Source organism: Hypanus sabinus, chromosome 11, assembly GCF_030144855.1.
Source record: "Hypanus sabinus isolate sHypSab1 chromosome 11, sHypSab1.hap1, whole genome shotgun sequence".
NCBI classification, from domain to species: domain Eukaryota; kingdom Metazoa; phylum Chordata; class Chondrichthyes; order Myliobatiformes; family Dasyatidae; genus Hypanus; species Hypanus sabinus.
Window position 1 is genome coordinate 65,634,859 of NC_082716.1, and position 22,633 is coordinate 65,657,491.

Genomic DNA, 22,633 nt, shown 5'->3' on the forward strand with positions numbered 1-22,633 from the left:
TTATGCAAGTACTTCTCTGACAATAGATATGTAACAGCCTAATGTAACATTGTATGGAAATACAAGATAACACTGATGCAGACATGTTTTTTACATTTAACAAGGGGCTTTATTAATGCAACAGAGTTAGTCAGTTTTTCAATGTTCGTCGTCAGCCGGGCCAATCTGTCTGTGAACTCCCTGTCTCCGTACGTTCCAGTATTTGTTTTTTTTTACTTTTAAATTCTCCTGCGCGAGAGCCGGCAGTTGTCCATCGTTTTAAGTTTTTCTAGTCTGTAACTACACAAACACGCACTTTCACAGTGAGATCCGACACCAAACATGTGGCTTGTTTTCGGTAGATGTGTCCTGTGCATGCCCAGTAGGAGGAGATTCCCCGAAATCTCCATTTCATTGTGGACAGAGATATTTTTTAAAAAGCATAGTGCGAACGCCTATCGTTTTTACGCAAAACCGGCATTTTCAAAATTATCCGGTCTAGTGTGGATGTAGCCTGAGGAAAGGCACCAGGCATTCTCCTTATTCAGCACCACCATTATGTATTTTGTCACCCAGTTACTGTGAGCGAACCCTCAGATTTTGTGCACATTTACGCTCTTTTAAGAGAATGAAAAGAGGAACCTGCTTTACTTTCTGATGAACATATTGACGTCATCTTGAAATTTCTTGTTGTTGATCAGGTGTGTGCAACGTAGACCATCAGAACAAGGCAGGATACACTGCCACCATGCTCACTTCACTGGCTACTGTTGAAACAGACGAAGAGGTGGCGGTGGTCATGCAGCTTCTTCGTTTGGGAAATGTCAATATTCAAGCCAGTCAGGTAATTCGATGTATCATTCGCTTCATTGGCCCCAGGAGTTTCCTCTCACTGAAAGGAATTAATTAGCATGAAGAGTTTTGATGGAGAATATGTTGCAGCCATTCCAGCAGTCCTCAGCGAATGAGGCCATGTATTCACTGGCATATTAAAGGACAGAGATTGAAGAAAGGTAATTATATTTTATTCACCAGTAGTGCAGACACAGTTGGAATCATCTATGCAAAATCTGGTCAACTTGCCATTGCAAGAATGTGGGGACTACCAGAGGAAATAGTGAAGAGCGGTTAGGAAGAATCAAGGAGATGCAGATATTGATTGTAAAGGCCAGCCAGTGATTCCTGGTCCTAGGGTATCACTGCATTTAGGTGGGATTCTGACTTAGAGGCATTCAGACATAATTCCATGGATGGTAGCTTCTCACTATTGGCTCCTCAACCAAGCACCTACACCAAATAAGGCCAGTTTTATTGAAAGAGTAGAGGTGAAAAGATCATTGATCTAGGGTATTCTTAAGGAACCATGAAATATAGATCATGATGACGTTTCAGTTTGTCCAGACCCTGAAAAGAAGTAAGTTCAAAATTAATTGTCAGAAGCCTTATCACAAACACAACCAGCTTTAACACTACGAAATGGGTTTCTTATCCAGACGATGAAGCAAATCATGTTCATTCAAAAGTGGACAGGATGTTTTTTTGAAAGAAAACTATGTCACAGAAAATTTTGTCACAGAATATATGAGTAACATTATATGTGATGTGTGGCAAGTGTTGCATGCTTAGGAGGAACGATTGACTTTGCGTCTGTGGTTCATGAAGTCGGCTTCTGTTAAGGCTAACCTCTCATGGCCAGACAAGCCATCAGGAAAAAGCTGACGGATTATTACATTGGTCAGATGCATGGGTAGCATATGATAACACGAGGGAACGTGATGTATATTTGAGAGGAGTAAGTAAGTACTTCAGGCAGGTGGAGCTCGTCAGCCTTGGATAACAGCCTGCCTAGGAGAAGAGTAACTTTGATTTTAAACCTCCACTACTTTGCGGCCATACCTACCCATGGGAAAGGCTTCAGGAGTAAACCCAGTGGAAGAAATCTGGAGCCAGGGTCCCCAAGGTAGTTTGATGTTGTTTACAACTTCTGTGACGACACTGGTGCCAAGCTGTGTTGGCGCTTGCCCTTCACTTGAACTACATCAGTGATGTGGAGAGGGGCCTCCCACTTCACGGGCAACAGCCGGTTCTTCAAATCTTCCTGCCCAGGCTTGCACCCTGGAGAGGACACAGTCCACCAGAGGTACAGACCCACGATCCCCTGGGATCGACAGCTGCCTACTAAGTAAGTATATTCTATTGCCCTTGACAATGCATGCAGCGAGTGAAGCACATTCTCCAAAATCACCCATGATGAAAACTTTCCTCAGAGTTTTTAATCAGAATTAACTTATGAAACTGCAGAAAGCTATGTAAAATACACATTAAATTCAACACAGAATTGCCCTGTGGTTGAATATACTAATACTGTTGATTATTGGTGTTAACCAAGATAAGACACACACGCAACACTCCATAACTATGCCATGTAAACAAGAGTAAGCTGTGGCACAATGTCTTAGTAGCAACAAATGATAAACATAATACTTCCTTCAAAATATACCTACTAAATGTTTGCCAATATTGCCAGAAACTTCAGACTCATCAATCTTGCTATTTTAAGAGCAAATAAAGAGGGGATGGAGATGGATGTCTTTCCACCATAAGCTTCAAATCAAATCAACTTATCCATGAATGAAACTATATAAAACACGGCTTGCGTACAGGAAATAATGCTCACACAAAATAAACTGTGTCCCCAGAGGCCAGAATGTGGAACTATTATTGAAATTTAAAAATAAAAGTGGAGCAGAATAATGTGGGTCCATGTAGGAGAGTGATCAAACCTTCTTCACCACCCACCAGACTCAGGATGAATAATATTCTTGGCTGTTGGCGTTACCTAGAGCAAAATTCATGTTGCAATGCCACTTTAACCACAATTTTTCCCATAGACTAAACATCTACCCTCCATGTTGAGGACTATTTAGGCTGCAGAGTGTAATATCTACAGTCTACCCTGCAGCAGGCTACCAAAGCTTGCAGAGTTTGGCAGCACAAGCCAAAGGAATGACCTCCACCAGCTGGATGCACAGAAAGTTATCAGGTTCCAGGTTCACTGGGTAACACGGTTATATCATTATGTTTTGAACATTATTGGTCAAATATCGCAGTTGACTTCGTCATATTTGCCTAACATTTTGGACTGCAGTATGATGGCCTACCATCTGAACAAATCCAAGGTTGATCAATATAAATGTTAGCAATGTCCACAATGCCAGAATGAACTATGATTTCTAAATAACAGTTAACAAATGGTAGAGAGTTAAACATGCATTCCAGTATTTAGATGTAAAGTGCAGAGACATTTAATAATGTACAACCTTTGATATTGTCAGTTAATTATAATTATAGAATATGGATCCAGTTTTGGGACAATACCTTAAGATTCTTTTCCATTGAGACAATGTACAAAGAGCTGGAATTCTGATTTTAGTTAATAGCTATCTTCTGATTAAGCAGAAGAAATTTCTCATGCTGCTCTCTAATATTGTCTCGTCGTTGTCCGAACCCTTAGTGCCTAGGTAGCACATGGGGCCTCCACAAGTTTCTTCCATTTCTGCCGGTCTTTCGCTCTGCTGCTCGCCGTTACCCAGTTCATGCCTACTTCTTTCAGTTCTGCTTCCACAGATCTTCGCCACGTCACTTTGGGCCTGCCCCTACTTCACTTTCCCTGTGGGGTCCACCTTAGTGCTACTTTTGCTAGTTGATCATTTGGCATTCTCATTTCATGGCCCAGCCATCTCCTTCGTCTTCTTTTCACACAAACTGAGATTGATTCCATATTGCAAGATGTACGCAAGTCTTGGTTTCTGATTTTCTCAGGTGAACATTCCAGCATCCAAAATGGATAGTTTCTTTGGGTGAAAGAAGATAAGCTCTCAGTCCAGAGATGTCCTGGTGGCTTTGATCTCCATCCATCATAACCTCTGTTCCCAGTTCTGCATCACTCCTCTCACCATCATCAATAAATTTCCTTGTTTCGGTTTCTGTAACGGTAAAGATTTTGCAGGGTAGGGTTGCTGGCCCTACGCCCAACCCCCAACCTGGAGGACCAGGTGCTGTATTCGTCTGGCCCTCCACCTAGAACCTGCCCAGCAAGGTTGAACCTACCAGGGACTGAAGTCCCAGCTGGTATAGCTCCCCGGATCATTAAGGCACACACACCTCCCCTCCACGATAAGGAACAGCCCATGGTGAAGCTCTCTAATATCAGTGCCAGGGAATTCATTTAGTTTCCTTTCAAAGAATCATCGTAAATTGCTCTGAATTTTGGTATATCAAATGCTTTTGGTGAAAGCCAGCACAGCCTTTATTATTCTACCAACTTCTGATTCTAAAAAAGGATGTATTCTTTCCCAGTGTATGTGATAAATAGACTCTTCTCGGGCTTCCAGCCAGGTATAGATATTGATTTTTTCGATGGAAAACTCTGCTATTGTCATCAGGGATTATGCCTGGGCATGTCTAGTCCTGTGGTATTTATACCCCCATCATCCACCCCTCCTGACTGGTTAGTCATCCAATCAGGTGGGTCAGTGGAAACCAATTGGATGAGGACTAACCAATCAGGAGGGATGGATGACGAGTGTATAAATACCACCAGGCCAGACATGCCTGGGCATCATCCCTGATCGAAACATCGGTTAAAATTGATACGTGGACCCAGTTGGAAGCCGAAGAAGAGTTTATTCTGTTGCTAATCTCTCCTTTTTCTGATCTACTTCTAGTTTCTCAGCCGCATTATCTGAAAGCACAATGCAAGTTTCACCTCAGTACCCCACCTCATTTAATCCCTCTACTCTTTCGAAAGTGCATGACAACTTCATGGGTATATGGGTAACCCTAGGTAATTTCTAAGATAAGGACATGTTCAGCACAGCTTTGTGGGCTGAAAGGCCTGTATTATGTTTTTGCTATGTTTCTACAGTATCCAGTACTAGAAGAGCTGAAAAGTTGCTCCGATTAAATATTGGGATGATCAAATGCATTGTTTTGGCCCATCCTCAAACTTTATTCCCTGGTCAGTGAGAATGAATCAGATCAACTTTACCTTTATATATTTTTGTTGATAACATGAGCTCCCAAGGATACACTCCCTCTTATGTTCATCTCTGCAATATGATCCATCTGACCCTGGTCACCCATTCCCTGGAACCCCCTTTCAATGGTTACATTACCAGTAGACTTGATTATTCCAACACACAGTAACTGAAGGTTACCCAATGTGCTAACTGCCAATGCCCAAACTCACAACAGGTTCATTCATCATACAATTCTCACATAGCTGAACAACCACACCATTTTCAAAATTGTCCACCCAGTCTTACAGCCTATTGAGGTAACTGCACTTTCCACATTCTTGACTCTCATTATTCCGGCCATTCCTTGAGATGTCCAGTCTTTAGCATCTAAGATCCAGTCTATAAATGTTTCACCTCGCAGCCTCTTTTTTTCATCATCAAAGACTCAATCAATGGATGATGCAAAGGTAGATGGTGTTGTGGAGAGTAAGGCTGAATTTAAATCAGGTGGAAAATTAAGGTGGAATGATAGAAGACGGAATTAAAGTGATGCATTTTGACAAGTCAAGGCATAAGACATACAGTAAATGGAAAGGCAATAAGGAATGTCGTTGACCAGAGGGATTTTGGTGTTTGAGTCCATTGTTCCCTGGAAGTGGCAACTCATACAGCAGTGCAAACCTCCTAGGCACATACATATAGTTAGGATGCCTCAGATTTTTGCACGGTACATTATTTATCAACAAGGAGCAGAGAGCACGTTTGTAACTCTGGTGGGGCAAAGGATGTGGAAGGGGTGTGGGACAGGTGGCAGAGAGGAGTGCCAGGGGTAGGAGGGTGTTGCAGGTGCAGACATACCCAGCCCTGAGGCACCAGGCAAGGTCATTTGATTCCAAACAATTGGTTTATTGACCATTACTGATGCCTCCTCATTCTTCTAAACTTCAGCAAGTGCAGGCCCAGAGCATTCAAATACTACTCATACATAAATTCAAAGAGTATAAGAGAGGCAGATTAGGAATAAGTGCTCCTTTCTGGAGTATAACTTTGGATATATGTGAGGTGTTGCATTTTGAGAAGAAAAATCAGGGTTGGACATTCACAGTTGAAGGTAATGCCTTGGGGAATGTTGTAAAACCGAGAGATCTAAGAAAACAGCTATATGGTTTCCTGAGAGTGGTGTCACAGGTAGAGAAGAAGCCCTTTAGTATGTTGGCCTCCATCAGTCAGGGCACTGAGTTAGAAGTTAGATGGTATGTTAAAGTTGTGCAAGCATTTGGTGAGTTTAAGTCATTTTGCTATAAGAAAGATGCTATTATGCTGGAAAGAGTGTAGCAGAGATTTACAAGCAAGTTGCTGGGACTCGATGGACTGAGATATGGAGAGAGGTTGAGCAGGTTGGGGCTGTGTTTTTGTTGAAGTGTAGAAGAATGAGGGGGGATTTTATAGAAATACAGTACATAAAATCAAGAGGGGCATACATAGGGTCTTCTTACTCATTGTTTGTGAATCAAGAACTAAAGATTGAAGGGGAGAAGGGAGAAATTAAGTAAGAACCCAAAGCGCAACTTTTTCCATCAAAGTGGTATATCAAATGAGGTGCCAGAGGAAGTGGGTAAAGCAAATACGTAATTAACATTTGAAAGATACTTGGGCAGATACATGGATAGGAAATGTTTAGAGGATTAAGGAAACAAACAAATTGGATGAGTTTTGAAGGGAATATTGTTTGGAATGGACCAGTTGGCCCAGAAGCTCAATGACTGTAGTGACTGTACAGAATTCTGCAATTCTACCCTCCAGGGAGGCTGATTTATAACAGAGTTAAGCATATGAGCCTGACGTACAAACCTTATTAGAGATTCTTTTGGTTTTGTTTCAACCACTACATCTGTAGAAGTTTACAGAGTAGAACAAAGTAAAGTACAATATTCAGTCCTGATGAAAGGTCATTGACTTGAAACCTTAATACAATTGTTTTCTCCACTGATGCTGTTTGACCTGCTGAGTATTTCCCGCACCGTCTGTTTTTATGCAAGTAGCTTACAAGTTATGTTTTGTAACTTTCTAGCTCCTACACAGTAATGCAGGCATCACACCTTAAGGATTCAGGGATATTTCCCAGGTGGCAGTGAATTTGCTACCAGAGTTGCGGCAATTCCTCTTTCATAAAGAATAATTATCCTGTTTCAAGGCTGGAAAATTAATTATTTCTGGCATCCTCTGTACAATCCTTTGCCAAGAGATAAGGTGTGACTTTATCTTGCAGCATGTAGCTAAATCTCTGTTTTTTACAAAGGGGATGCCTGGACTCAAGCATGTGTGAAATCAGTCCCGGTAGTTTGTAGTCCACATTCCCTTGACTTCTCTGTTTTAAGTGTGTGTGATTCATGCTAGATCTTGGGCTATGTGTCTGATGTTTCACACTCCTGAGTCCCAAATCTCAGCTGCAGAAAGGTGGCGGCAGGATGATAAGTTCCCCACAGGGAAGGAACAGGCATCAGATGGAATTCATTCACAGAGTCACCCGTATCTTTATCATTCATCCAAATAGGACTAGTGAAAGCCTGAAGGAATTTTCTTTCAACCTTTAAAATTTGAAAAGTCTTAAAAGTATCCAGCTGACAACATGTATAGAATTATCTTGTAACCTCTGAATGCTGCTCCTCAGTTGCACAAGTCTTAAAACCAGTTAATCAGATTAGTTGGTTCACACTGAGAGTTATGTTTACAGACTGTACCCACCGACGGTCTGTTGTTTCCCTCGTGTCCTGAAGCGGCTCTGTCACTGTCATTCTTTGATTTAAGAAAACTAAGTTTGTTGCTATTATAAGCATGGGCTTCTGGCAAGTTGGGAACTCAGTAGGACTGGTAGCAGTTACTGATAAAAAGAACTTCATCGTAAAGCTCTAGCTATAGCTGTAAGACAAAAAAAACAGAAATATAGAAGTAACAGGTGTGAAAAAATGAGTTAGTCTGTCAAACCTGACCAAACTGCATATTGACCAGTTTTAGCTTCATTCCTTCCCCTCTTCTATTGCATAGTTTGTTGGGCGAGTTAGAAAAAAATCTGGCAGAAATCCAGACCAACGAGTAGTAAAGAACTCTGGAAAAGACAAAAGATTTAATAAATCCCTGACTGCCACTTCCCTCCTTATGCAATCCACCGCATCCTCAACACCTAATGCATACAGAAACTGTCCAGGAGACAAAGGTGTGTCAGAATTCTTCTGATCATGATAGAGATAAAAATAAGCTGGTCTGGTGTACTGATTAGCCATGCATTCAGAGAATTGTATTAAATTAGCAATGTTAATGAAAGACTGTATTGCTGAGCAATTTATGTTACTCTTATTCCTGGGTAGGTGGATTTGGCTCCATGATTTACATTGTTGTCCCAAGGTGAGACTGAATAGATTTGTCAAGGGATATTTGTCACCAGGGCTTCAGCACTAGTGTAGTGTAGCTATTCGAATTCATGCTCAAGATAAACCTTTTAAAAGTAATAACAACCAAGTGTGATTTCTTTTTCCAGACAGGGCAGACAGCACTCATGCTGGCTGTCAGTTATGGAAGGACTGACATGGTCAAAGCTCTGCTGAGCAATGGGGCCGATGTGAATATCCAAGACACCGATGGGTCTACAGCCCTTATGTGTGCAAGCGAACATGGTCACGTTGAGATTGTTAAACTCCTTTTGGCTCAGCCTGGATGTAACTCAGACCTAACAGATAAAGTGAGTATAATTTTACATCATCTTAGACCTCATGCTTTGCTTCTTTTCCAGATTTTTATCAATTGCTCATGCCTATCTACTCTTTTTGCTGGTTGTTGCTCCTTGTCATTCATCAAGTTATCTTGGGGCAAACCCACTCCATACTAAGTAGTGAGGGAGGCAAAAGCAGTGGGGGCGTGGCACTGTTGATCAGAGATAGTGTCACAGCTACAGAAAAGGAGAAAGCCACAGAGGGGTTGTTTACGGAGTTTCCGTGGGTGGAAGTGAGGAATAGGAAGGGGTCAATAACTCTACTGGATGTTTTTTATAGACCACAAAAATAGTGATAGGGACATCGAAGAGCAAATAAGGAGACAGATTCTGGAAAGGAGAAATAATAACAGGGTTGTCGTGGTGGGAGATTTTAATTTCCCAAATATTGATTGAGGGATTTAGATGGGATGGAGCTTGTTAGGTGTGTTCAGGAAGGTTTCTTAACACAATATGTAGATAAGCCTACAAGAGGAGAGGCTGTACTTGATCTGGTATTGGGAAATGAACCTGGTCAGGTGTCAGGTCTCTCAGTAGGAGAGCATTTTAGAGATAGATCACAATTCTATCTCATTTACTATAGCACTGGAGAGGGACAGGAACAGACAAGTTAGGGAAACGTTTAATTGGAGTAAGAGGAACTATGAGGCTATCAGGCAGGAACTTAGAAGCATAAATTGGAAATGGATATTCTCAGGAAAACGTATTGAAGAAATGTGACAAATGTTCAGGGAATATTTCAGTGGGGTTCTGCATAGGTATGTTCCAATGAGACATGGAAAGGATGGTAGGGTACAAGATCCGTGGTGTACAAAGGCTGCTGTAAATCTAGTCAAGAAAAAAAGAAGAATTTACAAAAGGTTCAAAAAACTAGGTAATGATATGAATCTATAAAATTATAAGGCTAGCAGGAAGGAGCTTAAGAATGAAATTAGGAGAGCCAGAAGGGGCCATGAGACAGCCTTGGCTGACAGGATTAAGGAAAATCCCAAGGCATTCTACAAGTATGTGAAAAGAAAGAGGATAAGACATGAAGGAATATTACCTATCGAATGTGACAGTGTATGGAACTGGAGGATTTAGCAGAGGTACTTAATAAATACTTTGCTTCAGTTCTCACTACGGAAAAGGATCTTGACGATTGTAGGGATGACTTGCAGTGGACTGAAAAGCTTCAGAACGTAGATATTAAGAAAGAGAATGTGCTGGAGCTTTTGGAAAACATCATTTTCCGTTTTTCATCGGTCACCGGGACCGGATGGGATGTATCCCAGTCTACAGTGGGAGGCGAGGGAGGAGATTACTGAGCCACTGGCAATGATCTTTGTATCATCAATGAGGATGGTAGAGGTGCCGGAGGATTGGAGGGTTGCAGATGTTTCCTGGGCTATCACTACTCCCTTTCTTGAATAAGTTCAAAGTTTATGCAAAGTTCATAAGTCAGTGAGTCTCACTTCAGTGGTTGGTAAGTTAATGGAGAAGATCCTGAGAGGCAGGATTTATGAACATTTGGAGAGACATAATATAATTAGAAATATTCAGCCTGGCTGTGAAAGGCAGGTCATGCCTTATGAGCCTGATTGAATTTTTTGAGGATGTGACTAAACACATTGATGAGGGTAGAGCAGTAGATGTTGTGTATATGGATTTCAGCAAGGCATTTGACAAGGTACCCCACGCAAGGCCTATTAAGAAAGTAAGCAAGCATGGGATCCAAGGAGACCTTGCTCTGTGGATCCAGAACTGGCTTGCCCACAGAAGGCAAAGAGTGGTTGTAGACGGGTCATATTCTGCATGGAGGTCAGTGACCAGTGGTGTGCCTTAGGGATCTGTTCTGGGACTCCTACTCTTCCTGATTTTTATAAATGACCTGGATGAGGAAGTGGAGGGATGGGTTAGTAAGTTTGCTGATGACGCAAAGGTTGGGGGTGTTGTGGATAGTGTGGAGGGCTGTCAGAGGTTATAACGGGACATTGATAGGATACAGAACTGGGCTGAGAAGTGACAGATGGAGTTCAACCCAGATAAGTGTGAGGTGGTTCATTTTGGTAGGTTAAATGTGATGGCAGAATATAGTATTAATGGTAAGACTCTTGGCAGTGTGGAGGATCAGAGGGATCTTGGGGTCCAAGTCCATAGGACACTCAAAGTTGCTATGCAGGTTGATACTGTGGTTAAGAAGGCATACAGTGCATTGGCTTTTATCAATCGTGGGATTGAGTTTAAGAGCTGAGAGGTAATGTTGCAGCTTCATAGGACCCTGGTCAGACCCCACTTGGAGTACTGTGCTCAATTCTAGTCGCCTCACTATAAGAAGGATGTGGAAACCATAGAAAGGGTGCAGAGGAGATTTACAAGGACGTGGCCAGGATTGGGGAGCATGCCTTATGAGAATAGGTTGAGTGAACTTGGCCTTTTCTCCTTGGAGCGATGGAGGATGAGAGGTGACTTGATAGAGATATACAAGATAATGAGAGGCATTGATCATGTGGATAGTCAGAGGCTTTTTCCCAGGGCTGAAATGGCTAGCACGAGAGGGTGTAGTTTTAAGGTGCTTGGAAGTAGGTACAGAGGGGATGTCAGGGGTAAGTTTTTTTTTACGCAGAGAGTGGTGAGTGCGTGGAATGTACTGCCAGCGGCGGCGGTGGAGGGGAAATGATAGGGTCTTTTAAGGGACTCCTGGATGGCTACACGGAGCTTAGAAAAACAGAGAGCAATGGGTAAAGTCTAGGTAGTGCTAAGGTAGGGACATGTTCAGCACAGCTTTATGGGCCGAAGGGCCTGAATTGCGCTGTAGGTTTTCTATGTTTCAGTACTGTCAACATCTCACTTTTATTAGTGATAGTGCCAAAGTCATACAGCACAAAACAGGGCCTTTAGTCCACTGAGATGGACCAACTTTTATATTCTGCACGTAATGTTTGAGCAAGTGGATTTGTATACTCAAACATTGTATATAGAATATAAAGATTTTACCCATAAGGAGTTCAAATAAAGTGTGTGTTTTTGGAACTTTCTACAAAACTTTATTCCATCTCGGGGTGATTACGTTAAGGGAACATTGTGTTACTAATAAGAGCTGCTGCCTGGCAGATCCTGATCTCTGGTGCTGTTTGCATGGAAGTTGGCTACCCTCCTGAACATTACATACGAAGTGAGTACTCTGGCTGCACCCACCTCCCAAAGACGAGCAGGTTGATAGGTTAATTACTACTGAACTTTACCCCTAGTCTGTAAGTGACTAGTAGAATTGGGGGAATTAATGGAAAAGTGGGACGAATAGAATGAAAATTGTGTAAATGCGTGGACTGAAAGGCTTATTTCCTTCTAATGTGATTCTATGACAATAATTATTCTTTGTAGTTTTGATAATGGATATACTATAGTAGGACAATTAAAATACAGCAGATGTGTGTGTGTGTGTGTGTGTGTGTGTGTGTGTGAGTGTGTGTGTGTGTGTGAGTGAGTGTGTGAGTGTGTGTGTGTGTGTGTGTGTGTGTGAGTGTGTGAGTGTGTGTGTGTGTGTGTGTGTGAGTGTGTGTGTGTGTGTGTGAGTGTGTGTGTGTGTGTGTGAGTGTGAGTGTGTGTGTGTGTGTGAGTGTGTGTGTGTGTGTATGTGTGTGAGTGTGTGAGTGTGTGTGTGTGTGTGTGTGTGAGTGTGTGTGAGTGTGTGTGTGTGTGAGTGTGTGTGTGTGTGTGTGTGTGTGTGTGAGTGTGTGTGTGTGTGTGTGTGTGTGTGTTGAAAGTTATCAGCCCTGTTTCTAATATTCAAACTATTCCAGTAGTTTCAGTTTCCACTATCATGCATCCATAGCTCAACAAGTCTGCAGATTCTCACCTGCAGTACTCCACAAAAGTATTTCCTACAGCCAGCTCCATACAGGTTAGAGTTTGTTATTTTGCACATTATTATGCACTTTCACTAAATGTGGTTGTTTGATGGTCATGTGCAGTAATCCTCTTGTCACTCCAAAGGTCCCAGTGCCACAATGCAAGACAATCTGCTCCTGAGGTCAAGACTTGGGGTGCTGCCTTCCACCATTAACTAGTTCACTGCCAGGACATCACACCTATAGAATGCATGTCCCAATCTCAAACAAGCATTAGTCAAGCATTATCAGCAGAATGTTTTTGATAGTATCAACCAGGCTCAACATGCCCTCCTCCCCATTTCTTCAGTCCAAAGAGACTCGTTCTTCTGTCGTCAGCAATGCCCATTTCTCTGCTCTGCAGGTGTTTACCTGCCTTTTTGTTTCATCCCTTTTCCTGTCCTGGGCCACTGGTGAATCAGTAACTTATTTGTATTTCTTCCAGTGTGGCAAACTGCATTCTATACTCTGTTGTGCATTCGAGAAACCAAAGGCTTTACTGCTAGCCTCACAAGGTAACACTGAATTGCTGGTCTTTGCTTCTCTATCTCATCCCCATCATGCTCTCACCCCTCAGCCAGCTGATCTAAGTCACAGAAGTGACTTCACTTCAAGGTGCATAGTTAAGATTCTGTGGACCCTGAGGAGCGCACCTAAGCAATGGTTTTCCCATTGCCTGTTTCCACACTTGTCATTGTCGAGGCACGCAGCCCCTGATTATTTACAACATGACACAATCTGGTTGTTTCAGAGAGGCCACAGGAGCATCTGGTGTAGTAGGATCTTGGGAAATGCTGGTAAATGATTTGTGAATTGAAAGTTTGAGTTGAATGACATTACTAAGGCAAACTAAAAGAGGCTTTACTGTGCTTAGGTACATTGACCTGAGAGTGCTTGATAATGCCTGAGAATGCCTGAAACAGAAACATATTCCATTGCAATTCTCAACTTGATTAGTGCAAAACGTCACCATAAGCGCATTTTATATATCGTTCACATTTTAGTACACTTGCTAGTGAGTTTTGAATGCATTAAATAGATTTTTGGTGAAGAGAGATGATTAGTAGTTTTTTAAAGTGACTTTATTGTTCGTGAATCTCAATGAGATGCAATAATTTATAATGTTCTAATGTAACATGTTAATTGCCACTGGAAGATTATTTCAGGGGAGGATTGTTATGATTGTTACCAGCTGTCTAAACTAATTATAGGGATTATTGCAAGCATCTCTGTTAATTCTGAGATGGCTGTCAGTGGCATACAATGGGACTCTGATTACATTCCCAGGACTGAGGAGGAGTCGAGTACCATCTGCCTCATCCTTTGCTGCGGTGCCTGCAGACCTGTTTTGTCACACACTGTGACCAAACCAGGATTATTCCCTTTTTTCTTTGAAAAATAAACTGCCAGAGAGGCAAATAAAGGCATTGAGAAAGAAGATCTTAATTTTTATGAATCAAATGAAAGGATTATATTAAATATGAATTAAACTATGTAGTAAAAACACTGGTCCCTCAGTTGTATTTTTTTTCTTCCTTTGGGAATAAGCTTCAGCATCACTTAATAATTGGCTGCTACAGTTTGATTTGAAGGCATGAACTTCACATGTAGAGCGAGTGGTAGGTGAGGAAATGAAACCTGTTCTCCGTGTTGTGACATCCCTAAAAGAAGCACTGGAGCGTAATGTTGGCAGGGACTTTGACCTTTGACAAAATGTTAGATGATTTACTTACCACATTTTCAGTGTTTCATACTCTGCTTGTCTCTCTCGTTTTCCCAACAGAATGGCAACACTGCTATGAACATTGCTTTGCAAGCTGGCCAGAAGGAAATCACTGAGCTGTTGAGCATCCACAGGAATAGAGGCACCTCTTCCACTCTTTGATTTGCACTCGCTGCTGCTTCCTTAATTACCTCACAATCAGGATTAAAAACAGTAATGACACTTATTAACAGCTACACATTGCTTCCTCACTGCTACAAATCACTCATTGGAGAAGTCTTTCAGCCCTTCAAATTATGCAAGTTATCCTTGTATTGAAAATCATGCCTTAATTTGTCCTCAAAAATCACATATTCAGAAGTTGTTAATGCTATAGATGGATACTGTCAAAAAGCATACCTGACTGACACTTGCAGACACTAAATCCTGAAGCTGTTTTATGCAATAGTTCTGTAACATTGCTTCAAAGAGAAAGGACATTAATTCTGAAGTGCATATATGTTACAAGTTAATGTTGTACCTTTCAGTGCCATTATAGTGGAGAGCCTTATAAAGAAAATTTGCATATCAGCTTATGCAAATGCCATTCATTTCAATTCTGATAAAACTAATTGAATACAGCTGTCACTGTAAGACAAAAAATATCTTCTGCTTTTACATTAATGTGCTTTAAGATTGATATATTTGCAATATCTTCAGATTCATGTTCATTGCAAATCATGACAAGAAAAGCAACACACACAAAATGCTGGAAGAACTCAAAGAGTACGGTCGATGTTTCAGGCCGAGAGGAGTCCTGCTGAAGAGTTTCAGCCCAAAATATTGACTATACTCTTTTACATGGATGCTGCCTGGCCTGTTGAGTTCCTCCAGCATTTTGTGTATGTTGCTTGGATTTCCAATATCTGCAGATTTTCTCTTGTTTATAAGAAAAGTGTATGTTGTTGTGAACTTATAGCCATTAAGCTAGAATAAGCTGGTTTTGACAGCAACTACAGTGTTATGCTATTTTAGGTTTTAATGGCTTTGCCTGAGATTAATCTTCTTAATATTACAGAAGTATTATAAAACATGCCCAGAGTCCAGATGCACGATTTAACACCAGCTAACACTGAATCTTAAATATTTTACCGTTACTGTTTGTAATAATAGCAAGAAATAATGAAGTTGTTGATTACCTTCTGTAGAATACCCTTACTTTGCATGGATTGATCTTGAGTCAGCAATTAGGTGTAGCAACCATCATATTGATTTTTAACTTTTCATAATCTGTAACATATTACAAATGATGGGAATGACATTACTGATCAATCAACTTCATTAAATCATTAAATGATATTTTCAGCTATCAAAAGAGATTGTTTTCAGTCATAGGAGACCTTAAATTGGTCATTAAATTGGATTCTTTCTCCACATGTAGGCCTCACTGACAGCTTTGCTTCCTCCCATTTTGTTTTCCCTTTATTGCTTCATTCTCTTTCTTTCTCTCAATACTTCGAAGCATTGTTTCAGTACCATCTTGCTGAAGAAACATTAAATCTGTGCTTTGGTTTCCTGATTGGAGGCCATGTGGACTCTGTTATCCATGTTGATTACGAATTGTTTTGGAATCAAAGCTTAATCCAAATCGTCGGGTCAGATCTGATCCAGATTACCTGCGTTCAGGTGGGCATTGGTTTTACATCTGACTGATTCCTTCTATCAACCATCCCCAATGGAAGTTAGAGATGGCAAAGCCTAACAAAGAGAACCAAGGCTTTAATTCCCAATAAACAGGTCAATATTTCTCCCGAAATAACATCACAGAAACAGATTTTCTAATTGTTACTTGTATGTGGGATTTTCCTACGTTTTCTATGTTCTGACAACAAAGCTTCAAAAATTATTTTATTGGGACCTTCTGAGGTTATAAAATGATCTTTGGCTTTCTATTTAATGCAGTTCATATCGCCACTTAATCAAATCTGAAACAATGCAGGTACAGATCAGATCTTTGAAATCATGAAATATAATTAAGGGAGAGTGACTAAAAATATTCAGTCCAGGAATATAAAAATACTCAGTTGGATACGGCACTGCAGCAGTTTGCACAACACTTTAGAGAGCCAGCTGTATAATCAGCCAGGTTCAATCCCCGCCACTGTCTGTAACAAATTTGTAACTTCTCCCTGGGTTCTCTCCGGTTTCATCCCACGTACCAAACATGTACGGTTAGGGGTAGTGAGTTGTGGGCATGCTATGCTGGCAGAGGTGTCGTGACAACACTTGCAGGCTGCCCAGAACATTCCTCGCTGACTTAACTTGACGCAAGTGATGTATTTTATTGCACGTTTCGATGTACATGTGATAAATAAAGCTAATCCTTAGATCTTTCATCTCTAAAGTACCTAAATGCAGATTTGCATTGCTCCCTTAATGTAGCCACACTATTTCTATGCGCTTTAATAATGGGTTGATACCATTCCCATTTTGAGAACAATAGCCTTATTTTGAGTCTAAATAAAATTTGAAGAATTTTAAATAACACACACGCACACACACACACACACAAACTCAGCAGGTCAGGCAGCATTATGGAAAGGAATAAAGATTTGACATTTCGGGCCGAGACCCTTCATCAGGATTGGAAAGGAAGGGGGAAGAAGTCAGAATAACAAGGTCAGAGGAGGGGAATTTGTTTACATTTGAGTGATATTGTAAAAATATTATTTAATTAAGTTTAAGTAAGCATTCTTTATTGAAATAATTTATTGTGGGTTATAAGTAACAGTAGGTGAATGGTACACGTCATCACACCGCCACATCATACGTGTGTGCCTAACTTAAAGTAAAAAATGAAACTAAGACCTGTTCTCCTGGGCTTCCATCTTTTTCTTGTGATGAGTTTTTATTTTGTGGAGTTATGAAACATAACAGTGGCAATGAAGAAGTTTAAAATGAGCCGAAGACCTGCTGAAGTGCAACAAGACAGGTACAAGGAGCTCAGGAAAATAGAGGGCTATGGGTAACCCTGGGTAATTTCTAAGGTAAGGACATGGTGGGCACAACTTTGTGGGCCGAAGAGCCTGTATTGTGCTGCAGGTTTTCTATGTTTCTATGAGATGCTGAAGTTTTAAAAAAAAACCACAGCAAGAAACAACCGCGTTTAAAAAAAGCAACACAGCACATGTTTCTTTTGAAGGGACAGACATGGTCAGTTTTTTTTTAATGCAGAAAACGGACAATTTCATGGATGTATAAACAGTGAGCATTGGGTGATAATAATCCTAAAAAATGCAGAAAAATCCTGGTTGCATTGGAAAGATTGGTGTGTTTAATTACTCAACAGGTAATGGTATATTTTATATGGAACAGACTGAGCAATATTTTAAAGCAAATGGAATAGCCAATGAGAAACAAGTGTCAGTTTTTCTGAGTGTGTTGGATTTAAAGGCATACAGTTTGCTTCAAAATTTAACTGCTCCAACCTAACTAGCCAAAATCAGCTTTGTTGATATCATGAAAGTAATGCAGGAACATTACAAGAAAGCATTCAAAAACAATTTCTAACTGAAGTACAATTTACAATTAACAGAACAGTTGAAATAGCTCTGTCAATGGAAACAGCAAACAGGCGCAATTGAGTTACACTCTCTTTAATTCAATTGAAAGTGAATTTTGCAGTATCTAAGCAGAAACTGGCCTGGCTGACCAAATTGTGTTACCCATTGTTGTAGGGGCACTAATCTCCCAGCTGTTGATGAAAAATCCAATGATGATGACAGTGACGCAGGACTGGGTATCTTTGAGCTTGTAATGTGCAAGCTGACAATAGACAAGCAATATGGCTTACCCCAGAAGTGAACGGCAAATTAATTAAATGAAATTGGACACTGGCTCGGCTGTTTCAGTCGTTCCACAAAATGAGTTTGAATAGCATTTCAAAGGTGCTGAACTGAAACATGCGAATATTCAACTAAGAATTTATACTGGAAAAAATTACATCTGTGTGAATGACATTTGTAAGACTGAAATACAGCAGTCTATTAGCCACATTGGGCTTGAATGTGGTAAAAACAGGAGAGCCAAAGTTTTGGGGTCATGATTGTCTGAGACATCTGCAACTCGGTTGGAGATTCATCCACCACATCCCCTGCAAAAGAGCCGACTGAAAGCAAATTAAGAAAGGTACTGGATGATGCCTCAGCAGGGTTCAAGGATGGCATTGGAAAACTCAAACATTTCAGGGGTAAAATGGTGTTAAGTGAAAATGCCACACCCAGATTTTAAAAAAGCCCCCTGGTTTCTTATATCATCTATGATGACGTGGCCAGTGAGCTAGCTCACCTGGAGCCTGAAGGAATACTTTTAAACGTTGATGAGAGCCCATGAGCAGTGGTTCCAGTAGCAAAGAAGAACAGGACTGTCAGGATCTGTGGTGATCTTAAAGTCATCTTCAACCCAGTACTGTCAGTAGATTTATCTCTCTGCCCAGGACAGTGAATACCTGTGCAATCCTTCGCAGAGGAATATACTTTAGCAAAGTAAACTTAGTGAAAGCCTACCTGCAGATAGAGATGGAAGAAGAGTGAAACGTGTTTCTCACCATAAACACTCACAAAGTGCTTCATTGCTATAATAGGCTTATATTGGCCCCTGCGCACTTGCAGAAAGCCATAGACCAGGTGCTGCAAGGCTGTCTGGGCACTCAGTGTAAACTGGATGACAGTGAAGATGACGAGGAACATCTCCAATATCTGGAGACCCTGTTAAAAGGATTAAAATAGATTATGGGCTCAGGGCATGCACAACAAGTGTGAGTTCTTTAAACCAAGCATTACTTACTGTTGACACACCGAGTGCTGAGAAAATTCAAGAGGGTGGTGGAGGCCACAAGGCCAAAAGGTGTGTTGCAATTCCAGTCATTTTTAGGATTTGTCAATTATTGTAACAGGTTCCTGCCTCCACCCTTTGAACTCATTACTACAAATTGGGAAGAAATGACAATAGATAAAGCAGTCTGAGGTGGCTTTCCAAAAGACAAAGGAAATAGTGGCATCGGCACTGTACTCACGCATTATGATCCTCACATCCAGAAGGAAGTTACTCAGATTTGTCAGAATCACTTCCTGCAGTTCCAGAGCCAACTCCTAAAAGCACCCCCAGAACATGAGATTGTTTCACAGCCACAAGTCTCACTGCCAAGCAGAGTGAACCCCGTCCTTGTCAGGAAGACATTATCCCACAAGAGTAAGAAAGCCTTCATAACGATTAAATCTTCAGGCCTGAATGGATCAATTTAAAATTTACTATCCTGTGAAATTGTGTATATTACTTATATAGTGTAGAGTATATAGTTGAAATGCACTCTGTTTTAAATTGGGGTTTATAACTAAGCAGAGAGGAGTGTTGTGTGTTTAATATTTCAGTAAAATTTGAGTAATATTATAAATATATTGTTTCAGTAAACATTCTTTGTTTAAGTAGTAACACACACAAGATGCTGGAGGAAATCAGTGGGCCAGGCAGCCTCCATGGAAACAGTCAATGTCTTAGGCTTAGGTCCTTCATCAGGACTTGGGAAGGGTCTTGCTGAAGGGTCTCGGCCCAAAACATCAACTGTTTACTCTTTTCCATTGATGCTGCCTGGCCTGCTGAGTTCCTCCAGCATTTCTTGTGTGTTTATTTGGATTTCCAGCATCAGCAGATTTTCTCGTCTTTATTTAAGTAATGAATTACGGATTATATGTCACAGAATGTGAACAGCATATGTCATCACACTGCCACGCCATACATGTCTTCCTCACTTAAAGTGACCCTCCTGGGCTTCCATTTTTTTCTTGAAATTAGTTTTTATTTTATGGAGTTACAAAACATAACAGAGGGTGATAGGTAAAGCCAGTTGAGGGGGAGGGGTTCGAGAGAGAAGCTGGGAGGTGATGGGTGGAAAAAGTAAAGAGCTGTAGAAGAAGGGATCTGATAGGAGAGGAAAGGAGACCATGGGAGAAAGGGAAGGAGGAGAGGCACTAGAGAGAGTTAAGAGGCAGGTGAGGAGAATAGAAAGGGTAAGAGGGGAGCCAGAATGGGAAATGGAGAAAGGGAGATGGGGGAATGGGAGAGATTTCCGGAAGTTACTGAAGTCAGTGTTCATGCCATCAGGCTGGAAGCCAGCCAGGGGGAATATGAGGCGTTGCTCCTTCAACCTGAGAGTGGCAGTAGAGAGTCCATGAAGCAACGTGTCAGAGTGGGAGGCTGATTGGCCCTCTATCTCTTTCATCAATCAACTTCCCAGCTCTTTGCTTCAACCCCTTCCCCTCTCCCGGTTTCACCTAGCATCCACCACCTTGTATTTCTTCCTCCGCTCTCCCCACCTTCTTCTCTTCCTGTCCAGTCCTGCTGAAGGCTCTCAGCAGAAACATCGACTGTTTACTCTTTTCCATTGACGGACGCTGCCTGGCCTGCTGAGTTCCTCCAGCATTGTGTGTGTATTACTTCAGGTCTCCACCGATGGATGCTGCCTGGCCTGCTGAGTTCCTCCAGCATTGTGTGTGTATTACTTCAGGTCTCCACCGATGGATGCTGCCTGGTCTGCTGAGTTCCACTAGCATTGTGTGTGTATTACTTCAGGTCTCCAGCATCTGCAAATTTTCTTGTGCTTGTAATGTGGGAATAGGGATTGGATTTAAAATGATTGGCATCTGGGAAATTCTGCTTGTTTCGGACTGAGCAAAGGTGTGCTTGTATTTCTCCCCTCCCCCTCCTTTTCCTACCCTCTTCCTTTCCAGACTTGATGGAGAATCTTGGCCGGAGACATTCCTTCCCACAGATGCTGCCTAACCTGGTGAGTTCCTGCAGCATTTTGTGTATGCTACTTTGGATTTCCAGCATCTGCAGAATCTCATATTCAAAAAATTTTAGCAATGGGAAGTAACTGGTCTAACAATTACATTTTGTTTAGATTTCATCCGCACATAATTACTTTCTCGATACATTACCCCTAACATCTACTTATACTGAGTAAGCCAAGCATTTACTGACCACAAATTTATATTCATTAAAATCAGAAATTGGTGTGCAACATGTCCATAGTTTCTGAATATGCAGGACCAGCTGGCCACAATTCTGCTAGAACTTCATATACCTGTACATAAAATCAGCTCACATAATTACAGAAACCCGTCGTTGCCTTCTGAGCCCATTTATGCATCGGACTTAAACAGCTTTCCTTGGTAGAGAGCAGTTAGTTGCATTGATCAAAAAATAATCCCTGATTTTCCCCGTTGCTTGTAAATGTCTCAGTGTGAATTTGTGTTCCTTCATTACAATGAATTATTTTTTCAATCCTGCTTTATAATCCTTGTCTTCAATTTGATTTCTCCTATTCCAGATGAAAAGTAAAGATTGTAAAAGGTAACTTATTAAAATAAATGTCTTTTGCTTCAGTATAAATGTCAGTGAATCCTAAAGCCAATTCAAAGAAATGTTTCTTGAAATGCGATGCTGAGAGCACAATGGCAAATTCAATAGTATTTGGAAATGTTTCTTCATTTGTTGAAAACACACAATGGAAAAGATGTTAAGTGTACTGATGCACATCACTCACATAACTAGCACACAGCTCTACATCTGCTTCTCCCACAAGTATTTGTTATTGAAGCATTTTCACTTGAATCAGCAATGACTAAAGCTTTTGAATGGCAGGTGATATTTGTATTGTAATTAAGAATGATTGATTTCTTTTTCAATCTGTTCATTACTCTGCTTATCATTAAAAATCTTTAAAATGTTTTCATGTAACTGAACTGTTTTTCTTTTCATTCAAATTGCATGAGTTGACAACAAAAGGAAAACAGTATAAAATAAATCTTAGTTGCTACTTAGAAATATGAGGCTTTCTAAGATGTGTACTATTTCTGTGAGATAGCAAATCATTTCAGGTTGTCTTCAAGACCAGTTCTGGCCAATTATAACAACCTTGCTCTCTGCTTGTTAATCCCATTCCATGGATACATGCAGATTTGGGAATACAGGTTGCAAATGTCAGCTGTGCCTCTATGGGATAATCACGTTGCCTATTAGCCAAAATGGATTTTGTTTGTTAAATCATAGATTTTGGAACAAAGCCGTTTATCCCTTTGGTCCTGGCATTTTTAAAGAGCAACTAATTGGAAGGTCTTTCAAACCGTACAATTAGTCCCGCACATCTCTGCTATTCCATAGCTTTGCAAATAGGCCTTGAGTAGAATTATATTCTGAACGTTACCATTGAGTATCTAAACTATCAGATAGCAAATCC

General features: G+C 40.9%; 1 protein-coding gene across 10 annotated transcripts in view; it reads left to right on the top strand.

Moving 5' to 3' along the window:
- The window catches only part of LOC132402052 (KN motif and ankyrin repeat domain-containing protein 4-like), a 113,637-nt gene extending 91,522 nt beyond the window's left edge, over positions 1–22,115 (top strand). For 8 of the 10 annotated variants that reach the window (XM_059984567.1, XM_059984570.1, XM_059984568.1 and 5 more), the window contains 3 exons: positions 681–823; positions 8,536–8,736; positions 13,081–14,410. In XM_059984567.1, the coding sequence (XP_059840550.1) occupies positions 681–823; positions 8,536–8,736; positions 13,081–13,440 (704 nt within the window). In that variant the 3' untranslated portion in view covers positions 13,441–14,410. The other 2 variants (XM_059984573.1, XM_059984572.1) reach the window with 2 other exon arrangements.
- Positions 22,116–22,633: the final 518 nt, after the last annotated feature.